At 41.3% G+C, this 13,180-nt stretch overlaps 1 protein-coding gene across 3 annotated transcripts in view; it reads left to right on the forward strand.

The window, feature by feature from the left end:
• Positions 1 to 13,180, forward strand: part of LOC138611066 (receptor-type tyrosine-protein phosphatase mu-like) — a 188,741-nt gene that overhangs the window by 110,591 nt on the left and 64,970 nt on the right. For all 3 annotated transcript variants that reach the window (XM_069683967.1, XM_069683968.1, XM_069683969.1), the window contains exons 12-13: positions 8,161 to 8,434; positions 11,634 to 11,670. In XM_069683967.1, coding sequence (XP_069540068.1) covers positions 8,161 to 8,434; positions 11,634 to 11,670 — 311 coding nt within the window. The remainder of the gene's footprint in view (positions 1 to 8,160; positions 8,435 to 11,633; positions 11,671 to 13,180) is intronic.

Genomic DNA, 13,180 nt, shown 5'->3' on the forward strand with positions numbered 1-13,180 from the left:
TCAAACATGAAGGACTGATTTAGATAAAACTACCAAATATATTAAGAAAAATCTAAATAAATTTGACCAATTATATCAATTAAGTAACATTTACATAATTATGCAATTAGGTTGATATAAAAAAATACTTTAACACTGATGGGTCATTCTGCATAATTAATACTTCAATCAGGAGAGACTTCATGATGAGTAAACATTTATTTTCCACGTTTAGAAAAGAATGAGAGTGTGCGATGTCTTTGGCGATTGGACCCATCATGATGTCTTCATGAATTCAAAAGCGGTAGTGAGACCGAGAGCAGGATAGGAAACACCCCAATGGAATCTAGACGCTGGATGTGGTGGTGAAGCAAGGATGGATGCAGGAGTGGACTTCTGAAGAGCTGAACCCGGACACTGAAGAATTGGATTTGGGCTGAATGGGGTGGAGGAGGGTCACAAAGATCCACGCTGCAATGACAAACTGACAGCAGCAGAGAGGAGAACAGATTTAAAGTTTGACAGCAGCAGGATGATTGGCTGATTAAGGTCGTGGCAAAATCTGCTTGGTTAAATACTTAAAGACCCCCTCCAGTGAACATCAAGTGTTTAACCTTGTAAACATCTCCATGTGGTGTTCTTCATGTGCTACAAGACATATCAGAGACAACATAAGCAGTCATCTCCATGGCTGGGCCGGTCTGCTTTTAAACTGCAGTGTACAAAGGACAGGCTGAACAACACGTTTTCAGATTGGCAGGTTTGAGACGTCACAAACCTAAGGAGCCAATCCCGTTAATGGACGGGGTGACGCTACGCATATCATTGTGTGTAACCTATGGCAACCACTTTGGCGATGTGCGAGCCAGCTGTAACCGCCATTGGAATTTCTTTTCTACATTTACTACTACATTTCAAGCTAGCTAAGTTTCAACAAGTTGCCAGTAATTGATGGCAGAGACGTGTTTTGTTTTCGCGGCGGAGGGGGCGGTTGGAAATCTGCATAGTGGGCGGGGACTATGCAGATTCATGAATTTTTAGGGAGAAGAAGGAGATGCCTTGGGAGGATGTTAACAAGATAATTAAAAGTTTTGCAGAAAAAACATATCAGACAATTTATTATTTAAAGCAGATAATTTTATACGTCTTAAAACACGACTGGTGCTGGTCTTTAAGAGTAGACGTCCATGATCAGCTGATCAGAGAAGCGGGAAGAGATAAACAGGGTGCAAAGAGAGATAGAGAGTGATATAAACAATGAATTAATGAATAGATACCAAACAGTCTTCCTGCTTGAACTTACGTTGAGCTTCATTTCTCTGAGCGCAGTTTGTTGCTAACGCTCTCGTACTTTTAGCTAGGTTACATATTAATCAATAAACGATACGTGTAATTGATTGTAATTGTATTTACCACATTTCTCTGATTGGCATCAGATTAAAGGAAAAATCAGCGACAAGGATTTTCTGCTTCTTTGTTCCTGCGATCAAGCTATTGTTGTTCATCTGCTGTTTGTTTTTTCATCACTCATTCGTGTCATACTTAATCAGATTATGACTAAATGACTCGGGTCTGTCAAAATGACTCATAATGTAAATTGTGAACTCAGCGTGAGGTGACAAGGTGTCAGCTGCTCAGAGGAACATTAACATGACAGCAGTAATTATAGAAGAAAACAGAATGATTGCATTTTAAAATTGCAAACATTAAACCCTCTGACATTCTCGAAGCAGTTTAGGTGGATACAGTATATTTGTCAAACCCCGAGGAATGCTGCTTCCTTAAATATTTTATAGGCATGCAGCAAGTTAGTGCTGAAAAACGCTTCAAGAGAAACCAGTAAAGTGAGTGTTATTGTCGCTATCACTTACAGACACGAACAAAACATTTTCATTAAATTGCAAATTTATTGCGAGCTTGTTTTCAGCGTCTTGCTGCAGTGAATATCTCGAGCAAGAGAAACAGTGCTTTAGATTTCCACTTTACAAGAGTTCTTACCCTCGGAGCCTCATAGCCTTTGGCACTTGGTATTTTGCCCGAGGAAAGGAAGTCCTATTCACACTGTGTCTATCATTAAGTCATAGCGCAGCCACATCATCATATCATAAGGAGCCACCTGGGAGGAGCCAGCTTTTGTTTTTATTCCACTATCTGCAGATTGATTTGGAATATAAAGCACAGGAATGGGCTCGCTCTGACTGTGCACAGCAAAGTGGAAATAAAGATGTTTATTTAGGCTGTAATTTTTACTAGGTGGATCTGATTTCTACGACGGAGTATTAGGGCCACATTGAGGAAAATATTTCAAGAATTAAGTCATAATATTACAAGAACAAAATCATAATTATATGAGGAAAAAAAGATGTAATATTGCGAAAATAAACTCATAATTTTATGGGTTAGCCTGTATCTTAATTTGAAGAGGACTATCAGAAGAGCAGCCAGCTGCCTGCGCTAAAATGACTAACATCACGAGTCATTTTCAAATAAAGTCACTTCAGATCCTGATACTTATGACAAAGTGGTGCTCATGTATTTAGTATTTGTGAAAACTATGCTAATGTATTGATATATAGCTGTTTAGTGATCTTGCGAGGTACATGTATGCTATGCTTCCATGCTACCAGGTGTTCAATAAATACAGCTCCAGCTACATTTGTAGTAAGCCTCCTGTGCAATCATATAACGTAACTATTCTCGTAACATTAGGATATTTTTCTTGTAATATTCGACTTTTTTCTTATAATATAACAACTTTATTCTCGTAATATTACGACTTTTTTCTTATAATATAACTATTTTATTCTCATAATATTATGACTTTTTTCTTATAACGGCTTTATTCTCGTTATATAACATCTCTTTTCTTATAATATAATGACTTTATTCTCGTAATATTACGACTTTTTTCTTATAATATAACGATTTTATTCTCGTAATATTACTTCTTTTTTCTCGTAATCTCAGTTTTCTTTTATGTGGCCCTATTACTCTGTCGTAGATTTCCAAAATAAAAGCATAGAAAAAATCCCAAGTAGCAGTTATTGTTTATCTATTGTTTTCTATGTGGAAACCTGAGATGTACAGTTACATGATTGACAGCAGACATCATTTTTTAAATACTATATATAACCATTAGAGCTCACATCAGGTCTGCAGTGTTTTGGCCCCCGCAGCAGCCTCATCACTCATTTCTCTGCCGCTCTGCAGCTACTTAAGGGGCTCTCATGTACTGTCTCCTCCTGACCTTTGACCTCTGCTCTCAATAGGGGACTGTAATTAAAGGCTGATTTCTCCTGCAGACTCTCAGCAGGATTAGATATTTCATCACCTCCCAACCCGCCACTAAATAGAAGTACTCGGAGGAATTGGGACACACCCACCAAGAGCAAAGGGGGATTTTCTAATGACACTGCAAGCACCTCATGATAAACTGTAGGGTTAAAGAGCACATGCTGTACACACAAGGGGACACTTAATCATCCGGTACCAACCGCGGGGAACAATTGATCATCTCCAGGGCTGTTTGTACTGCGACTATTCAGCTTAAGAGAACAGCCACTACAGTGCACATTTTTTGGACAATGATATTTTTCTCTGCTTGTTGTTCTAATAATGTGGGCTAAGGGAAAATGCTCAGGGTCATCCGAGCTGTTCATCCTGCACACCCATTTCACTTTTATACTGAGCACTTTAACGAATGCTTCAGTCGCGCAATGATTGAGATGCTTGTTTAGAAAAGAGACGTATGAATAGGCAAATTATCTTATCTTATTTATAACCTTTTTATGTGTTCATACTCAATTCTTAATGATCTGATGTTTGTTCTAAAGAAAGGGATGTATTCAACATTAATGATTTCTTCTGAAGCTCAGGAATGGTCGACAAAATAACGCTTAATGGTGGCATGTGCAAAACCTTCTGATATGTATCTGGACAAGGTAAAAAACACATGTGTTAAAGCTGAGTTGAACTGCCTGCAGATACACTGAGTAGCCAGACCACGTGCCAAGGTGCTCAAGTGTTCAGACCCAAGCCAGGTGTAAATGCAAGATTTACAGTGATATGATTAAAGGGCTATCATGAGGAGCTAATGTCATTATGGTAGAAAAAAAATGCAATTTCCCTCTGTGCCTTTGGAGGACGCTATCTGCTTCTCCAATGGGCCCTGGAAAACCTCCATCAGACATCTGGCGGAGGCCGGTGAGCTTGCTAAACTACACTTCCTCAATCTAGGACGCCCGCGGTCTCATTCAAAATCGTCAGGTTTGAAATGTAGACTGCAGACCTGAAGATTTTTTAGACGATCCACCGGTACATTCTCATCGTATTTCGGATTCTGTACCGCTCTGAGCCGTTGCCTGCAGCGGACACGGTAGTATTTCACTCCAGCGTCTCTCGCTGGGCCGTTCCTTTCAGAGGGAGGGGCGCAATGCGAGCTGGGTGTTGTAGGAATGTAGAATGTGCGAGCTGTTTATACAACTTTCTCCACAGCTACGGCGCCAATTTGAAATCATATTGCTTCTGTCGATTACAGAGAACACCAGCTTTGACTGACAGTGGCTTTTTTCCAGGGGTGAATTGCTCCTTTAAAGGAAAATGTTGCCAAATTTTTGTCCAGTCAGTGTTGATAAGTGCCAAATGAAGTCAATTAGAGCAATCAATTACTCAGTTTGTGCAAAACTGACCAAGAAATCTGAGTTCTCTTGCTCATGGAGCCACTCTGGCAATGCAGGATTGTTGTGCACGAGCAGCAACAATAAGAACAGTTAAATATCAGTCAGCCTAAACACTGTAAAATGTATCCTCATCCATAACATTCTTTTATATTACTGTATTTTTGTATATAAATCTTTCTGTTCACAGTACAGCTAGTTTCCTATATAATTATGAAGGTGGAGGCTGTAAATCCAAGCTGAAAGAGCCACTAGTTCTTCAAGGCTACTTCAGACTACTTCAAATGATTGCGCTAGATACAGGAAGTACAACTGATTTTGCAGCTGCAGAGACCACCTTAGACTGCAGGCTTTTTCCACTCTGTATATTTATATAACCAGGGCCGGATCAGGATTTTTGACTGGGTTGGCCCAACTGGGGCACTGACTTATGCAGGGGTGGCACACACACACACACACACGAATAAATAGCATCTCTTTACCCTTTCTATCTTCACTAATCATATCTACATTCACTACTAACATTAAAGTATCTGTAATATGTTATATTCCTGTGTATACTTTTTAACTAACTAACTTAACTTTAAAGGACTAACAAAAAGAAATGCGCCACATTGAAACACAAAGAAAGCTACTAGCAGCCTGTTGCCACACTGCCAAAATAGTTGATTTTTAAAGTCCCCCCTCTGACAAGGCAAGTAGCCAATCATAGTTTAGGATTTTGGGGTGGCTCCTGGAGTGGCCAATCAGATTTCAGGCCATCCCTGGCCACGCCTCTGGAACCCCTCATGTATATAAATCATATAGAAATTTGAAAGATAGAAATTTAACCTTTGGAGAAGCGCCGCCAAGCAAGCTGTAAGGTCGCCTAACTCTGCCTCTTCCTGCTGGCTTCAGCACACCTGGGGGAAACTACATGTAGTCACAGTAACTTCCTTGCAAGAACACAATTTAAACGATGAATAACTTAACTAATTGGCACAGTGAGATCTAATCACTATGGGAGTAAATTCATGTGTCACCATCCAGTTAATGTAGATACTAATGATCTGTTAATACAAGGTATAAAAGGGCCTTTTTGTGTGTTCTCGATGTATTACAAACATGTTAGTTGCACTTTTTCATTTGCAGCAAAAATATATTCTTATCCTCTTCTTCACTGGCTTGCTGCTGCCAACTGTCAGTCAGCAGGAAAACACTGTATAATGCATGATTGCGCTTGCATGTGTTTCCTTATAAATGTGCTGGATACAAACAAAGAAACCGACCTTTAAAACGTTACTTTGTTGCGTTAGTTATTGTTGAAAAAGGTAGCTTTAACTAATCTAATTCAACACTATGCTAATTATTTAGACATTATTTTTTACCTGTAAACATATCAACCAATTGTAAAAAAATAAAATAAAATCAAAAATGAGCTTGAGAGAACTAGAGCATGTTACATCAAAGTATTCATTCATTCACACATGTTTTAATGCATTCACTCATTGAGCAGCGCAGCTTAGCTCCATCGACTGTAATAATAACTTGTTGTTTGCACGACTCTGGAAACGGAACGCCGCTCTCCGATCATGGCTGGTTATCCTCCGTGGCAGCTGTAAACAGACTCTTTGTCACTCAGCGGCTCAATAGATTTAACAGGTGGATGCGAGATGCATACTAACATGGACGTCTATAAGACAGTCAGTCTCTCCCCTCGAGCTAAGTGGCCGGCTCGGAGACAATGCCATCTCTGTCAGAGGCACAGAGGGCTGCAGTTTTGATCTCGCTGAACACAGGGCTCGGACGCAGAGGAAATGGAGAGAGCCGTTAACCTTTTCAGTTATTGAATAATGAAAATGCAAATAACGTCAGCGCCGGTCCTGTGTCACCGCTCGTTTATCTTTCATTGTGAGTCTGAATCTACAGAGAAACAAGCACACTTTTTTAGTACATTTTCATTAATCATTTAAGAAAATAAGAGAAGTTGATGTGAGTACAATTATTCACGAGTTCTTATTGTTTACTTTAATTTATTCTGTGCTGTTGTCATGATTTAGTCTTGTTTAGTTAAGTAGTGTTTCATCCTTTAGATATCATTTCCTGTTTTATTTTGGAGTTCTACTGTCACAGTCCTGAGTTTGGTTTTTAGTGTTTCCTGTTTTATTTTGGAGTTCTTGCCCAATGTATGTCATCTCTTGTTTTACTTCATTCCTTTGTTTCTCCCCCCCCCCCTCATTGTTTTCACCTGTGTTGGTTAGTCTCACCTGTCCCTGTGTATATATATGCTGCATTCCAGACAACTGGGAACTCGAGAACTTCCCAGTAGAAATTTCCAACTTCCAAACTCAGAGCGTTCCGGATCACAATGACGACATTTCTTATAAAATGTCTATGCCGAACATATGTTTCTATATGATCGTAGTTGTTTTTCAATTAAATGCAAATATATATTACTTTGCTTTTCAGCTCATAGTTTTCCATTAACAATGTGCCTCTCCATGGGTGCGGCCATTGTTGTGTGACGTCAGACATCTGATTCTCGTGAAGTTGGGGTAGTTCACAGGTAGGAACTCCGACTTTGAATGGCATTCCAGAGCAATTTTTCTCGTCGGAGGTCGGAAAAACTTGACTTTTGAGTTGTCTGGAATGCAGCATATTGTCTTCCCCTGTGTCTTTGCCAGTTTGTTTAAGACTATCCTCGTGAAACCCTTTGTTACCTGTTACCTGAACTCTGTTACCTGTTCCTTGTGGCTCCCTGTGTGTTTCCTGTGTCTGTTGGATTTTTGGTTGGGCCTTTTTCCTTTCTGTTTCCTGGCCTCTCACAGTAAGCCTTTGTTTGTTTTCTTATCTTTTTGTCTTTTGTTTTAGTTAATAAATCATCCAAGTCTGCACCTGGATCATCTCCCTTTTTGTTTGAACTCTGTCGGATTTTTTGTTGACAAAATCTTGGATATTTTGGTTAAAGTTTCATGCTTTTACTCTTCCTGTAACTTCTTGACCCCGTGTAAAGCACAGGTTAAGCTCATCAAGTCAAGCCTCTAGCAGTTTTTTCTAACTAACACCAAAAGAAATCACAGAATGGTTTCAAAAATTTTTTCAGCTACGCAGTGAAAGCTCAGCTCGGTCTGACTGACTTTATGCACAAAGATGTGTTGAAAGGAAACTCTGCGGGGGAAGGAAATGTTTTTACGCATTCTTAAAGATGTATTTATAATGTGTCCTGAGACCAGCACATAAACATCCACTCCATCATAGTACTCCAATCTAACAATTTAAAAGAGCAAATCTGAAGTTTCTGGAAACATCTCTCCTATCTCACGCCTAAATAAAGGATCATTTGTAGAGACTTGGTGTACTCTGAGATTTGGAGCTTTAAACATGCATTTCTGTGCCATTCATAAAGAGGCTTTTTTTACACTCTACAAGGCAAATACAACATTTCCCGCATTGCCAACAGTGTTGTGCAAGTGCCTGTTTGGCCCTGTTGAAGTCTGTTTTTTCTGTTTGTGTCTTGTGTTTGTAGTGCGTACCAGGTGGTGGTGGAGGAGGAACGTCCACGCAGAGCACGAGGCACAGCAGAAATCCTGCGCTGCTACCCGGTTCCCATCCACTTCCAGAACGCCACGCTCTTAAACTCCCAGTACTACTTCACTGCTCAGTTCCCGGCCGGCGGCATCCACTCGCCGCAGCCCTTCACTGTGGGAGACAACAAGACCTACAACGGATACTGGAACGCTCCTCTGCTGCCTCAGAAGAGCTACAGCATCTACTACCAGGCTGTCAGCACGGCCAACGGGGTGGGTGTTTGGAAGGGTTTATTGTATCCATGCAAAATCATTTTAAGTTACAGCAAAGCTACGCTGCACCCGTCTGTGTTTTATAAGTTCCTTTATTCAAATAATGCACTCAAGTACAATTTTGAGGTACTTTAGTATTTGCATCTACTATATAGCGCGACTTACATTATATTACATTTTAGTGGTAATATTGTACTTTTACTCCACTGCATCAATTTAGCAGTCGGTAAAGTTACTCTTCAGATTAAATGGTCTGTACTTATATAGCGCTAAGTCTAGTCTTTTTTCACTCTCACATTCACACACTGATGGCAAAGGCCACAATGCCAATCTCCACTTAGTATCTATAGACATTTGGCCCATTCGGGGTTCAGTGTCTTGCCTAAGGACACTTCCACATGTGGACTGTAGCAAGGCAAGGCACATCTATTTATAGACCAGCATTCATACATAAAGCAATGAAAAACACAGCATTTAGAAAATTCAATTTGATTGAAAGAATTAAGTAAAAATGTATATAAGTAGTTCTGGAGTGCAGCAGTACAAAAAATACAAAATATGGCAGTCAGGGATCGAACCCCCAACCTTCCGATTGAGTGAGGACACACTCTACCACTGAGCCACAGCTGCCCCAGGTTAGATTTCAAAAGATTAAACTGCTATATTAAAAACACGTTTTATGTAATATGATGTATTGTAACTGATGAAAACTGCCTAAAGTATAAAATACAAAGTTTAAACAATCAATGACCTTTAAATGCTACATACACATTTTATTTATCAGTCAAAAAACTCCAGTGATATATTTTACTCTCCAAAATGAGTGCTTTTAGTTTTGTATTGTGGATTGTTATACTTCAGTAAATGGTAAATGGACTGCACTCATATAGCGCTTTTCTAGTCTTCCAACCATTTAAAGCGCTTTTACTCTACATGTCACATTCACTGATGGCAGAGGCCTAAGATCTCCAATCAGTATGTATACACACTAATACCCGTTGGCTACGCCTTCGGGAGCAGCCGGCCCTTACTGGCTGGTTAGAGCTAGAGCTGTCGCCGCAGCTAGAAGGTTCCGGGTTCGAATCCAAGTTTGGATGTAGTGGGCCTTTCTGTGTGGAGTTTGCATGTTTCCCCCCCCCGTGCATGTGCGAGTTCTCTCTGGGTACTCCGGCTTCCTCCAACAGTCCAAAGACCTGCTAGTTAGGTTCATTGATGATTCTAAAATTGCCCTTATGAGCGTAGGCGTGAAAGGTTGTCTGTCTCTGTGTGTCAGCCCTGTGATTGACTCGTGATCAGTCCAGGGTGTACCCCGCCTCTCGCCCAATGACAGCTGGGATTGGCTCTACTACTTCCCCACTAAGCCCATGTCTTTCTATTGAAATAATTTGTGTATCCACTTTAAAGCTAACATGAAACAATGCTAAATATTATGTAAGGTTTAATGACAACGACAGGCTGACTTATTGATTGACAAGCCGACTGAAAGGGACTGAAGCGTCTGAGTACACAAGTCCCTGACTCTACACAGTAACTGCTCACACCGGCAGACACATGCACGCAGCAGCACAATTGCATCTGCCCTCTGATAGACGTGTCAGTGCTCTGCTGGGGAGCACCAGCAGCACTGTCTGCACTCTTAATCGGGCTACAGCGCGGTCAGGCCTGGAATGCAGAGCTCCACGCGCTGACATGCTCTCCTCCTCCATTACCGCTTCCCCCGTTCCGCTGCCGTTTCCGATGGAGCTTTACGCCAAATGCCAGGCGAGCCTTTGATCAACGGCATTTAAGAGAGGCGGTCGTCCCAGCGGTTGTTAAGTGTGGGAGGCAGGCAACAACAATGGGGTTACCGATCGTACAGGTCGAAGCCTCTGTCATCAAGAGGCGCTTGGCGGGGGCCCCTTTCCTCCACCGAGCCGCGGCGGACAGCTCGATGGCGACTTCAAGAGCCTCCACCGATTGTGGTCCTGAATTAGAATCACCATAAACAGCCTCCTTGAGCAGCTCCTGCACGTCTTTAAGGGGGCAATTGAAACAACACGTGCGGCAGGGCTGAATCCAATTAAGCGAGCTGGCTCTTGAGAGTAAAGGACTGACGCTGTGAAACTTTCCAGGTTGAGTCAGCGAGCGGGACGGTGGCGCTCTCCCTTGAACAAACAAAACTGAAAGAGTCCCTTGTTGACGCAGCGTAAAGCTCCTCTCTCTGTGATGGAGACATTTCTGACATTTTTATATTCAATGTTTTGATTCACAATAGCCAAAAGCACTCTCTTTCATTAAGCCGTCACTGTCACTGGATAGCACTGCAGGCTTTAATTAATGTCTAATGATGTTGGAGTGATTTGTTTGGGCCTCTGAAACAAAATTAGCACTTAGGAAAGGTGAGTGCCATCCATACCTAGAATTTTTTCCGCGCCCTATTGAAAGGAAAATCTAATATAAGTTCCTGTAATGTTGCTGTAACAAAAGGAGCATCTGACAGCTTGAAAGCGGCAGTACTATGAATACACATGCACCAAGGATCACATGAATATTTTCTCTTCATTGTGCTCCTCTCGTGGCCTCTGGTTGCGTCCTCTCCTGCATGTGCTCACCGCTCATTGGACAGCTTGTCCAGGTCAAACACAGGGACACAGCACTCGTGTCTTTTGTGTTGTATTACTCACTGCCTCCCTGTTCCTGTCTGTGTCCTTTTTCCTGTTCAGCAGACCATTGTTGACAACAAACTTCGCTGCCAACAGCGCGAGCAGTGTTTTTTTTCCCTCCTCTGTGTGTGTCGAAGGCTGTTGTCAGAGCTGAAACTCCATTACATATTCAGTAAGGCTCCCTGACGTGTCATTTTGGAGCGCCGCATGCTGGGTTGGTGTCGCTTGTCACAGGGCTCTGCTCTCTCCACAGTGGCTGACCACCTTGAGCCGCGGGCTGCCGACAGATCGCTGTTGGCTGACAAATCAGCAGCTCAGCACCGCTAATCTGTGCTGTAGGCCCTCTCGCCCAACTGCGTTTTGTGTCACAGTCATTGAGCTCAACAGATGATAGGGGACAGCGAGGAACTGGCCGAGCTGTTTTGTTGTAAACATGGGTTACTAGATAGGTGTTGCTGTTTCCTGTGTCTGTGTGTCTGTGCATGTGTGTTATAATAATCTCACATTACCTTCTTTCTTTTCCTTCTTTTCTCCTTTATTTTACCTGTTTTGTGCAGGAAACCAAAATCGACTGTGTTCGAGTAGCAACCAAAGGTAGGAATAGATTGTTTGTTGCCCTTCATGTCACATGCATATGATTTGTCAGAACTAACACAATTAACATCTTTCTTTTCCCTTATTTGTTATATTTATGGTATTACACGGTGTTGCAGATGTACATCATCCAGTAACCTCTGTCAGGAGCAAACAATACAGCTATACCATTATGAAAAGCAACATTAAGATCATGTCCACATCTACACGGGTATTTTTCTCTGTGTTTCTTAAGTCCACACAAAAACGTTGGTTTAGGTCACTGAAAACGTATCTTTTGAAGACTCCGTTTCCACGGAGACATGTATACGGGGTAAATGGCGTTTTTGTCTCGTGACGTCAGGTATAAAAATAGTGATGCTTCTAACCTTGCTAACAGGACTTTTTATATATATATTGTTTACACATATGTTCAGTTACTCGTCCACTATACTGATATATCGTCCCCCTTGCTCGATGCGCAATTGCAGGGTTATATCACCGCCTGTTGGTGTGGCATTCTCATGACAGCGTTTCTGTTGTTCTGCGTTGCGTTTAGACGGGGATTTTTTTTTATAACCGTGCTCACGTGGATGGGTTTTTTGGAAACGAAGGAGGGAAAATACCTGTGTACGTGTAGATAAGTCTTCACATCGCAAATTTAGTAGGGCTGAGCCGAATCCTTCGAAGCTTCAAATGTTGTCATGGTAATCGACGGCAAAAATCAGTATTCACATTTTTTTTTTTTTTTTTAACCCCTCCAAAATAAGAATTATCCGAGTAAATAAGAATTAGCTTATTGAAATAATAATAACCAGACATTAGTCATTATACTGACATTTAAACAACATATCTAAATAAGCCACTGAGGTGTGGACGGGTGAACACGTGTTCTGGGACGAAAATAAATCAATGTCTGTCTTTGTTGGCATTCAAAGTTCTTTAAGGCAGATTTCAACGTCCATTATTATTTTGCAGCAATATTCCCATTCATCAAACTTATGTGTTAAACATAAAACCAACAAAAAACTACTTTATGGCGCCAACAAAAGGAAACTAAAACTGGCCAAGAGCGGAGAAATGGAGCTCCTCCTGTCAATGAATGTCGATAGAGAAGCATCCCGCAGAGAAGCTTCACTTCAACCCTTTTGGAACGCATTTCGAAAGCTGGATTTATTCAATTTAAGTAAATTGAGAAATTCCCCCCTCAAATATAATCGAATTATTGCTGTTGGAACTTTGACGCCCAAAAATAGGTATTCGGGACAGCCCTAAAATGTAGATACTTAGCGCCTTACTTGGGCGTTCCCTGATTTCCACTAAAACATCAGGTTATTCTCTGAATGCTTCCATCCTCATCTCAAGCAGAACCTGGCCTTCAATACTGGCCGCAGCGCGCTCCATGGATAAACTCTTTAACATAGAGTTAATCCACCCATGAGTCAAAAGGGTGTGTGGTAATATAAGCATGTTTTAACTTAAAGTGACATTAAAATCACATCTTGACACTATAAGTGCGATGTGATCTTCA

The sequence above is a fragment of the Semicossyphus pulcher genome, unplaced genomic scaffold (genome assembly GCF_022749685.1).
Source record: "Semicossyphus pulcher isolate SPU_LCO1_2020_fin unplaced genomic scaffold, fSemPul1.0.p SCAF_7, whole genome shotgun sequence".
In the NCBI taxonomy this organism is placed as follows: domain Eukaryota; kingdom Metazoa; phylum Chordata; class Actinopteri; order Labriformes; family Labridae; genus Semicossyphus; species Semicossyphus pulcher.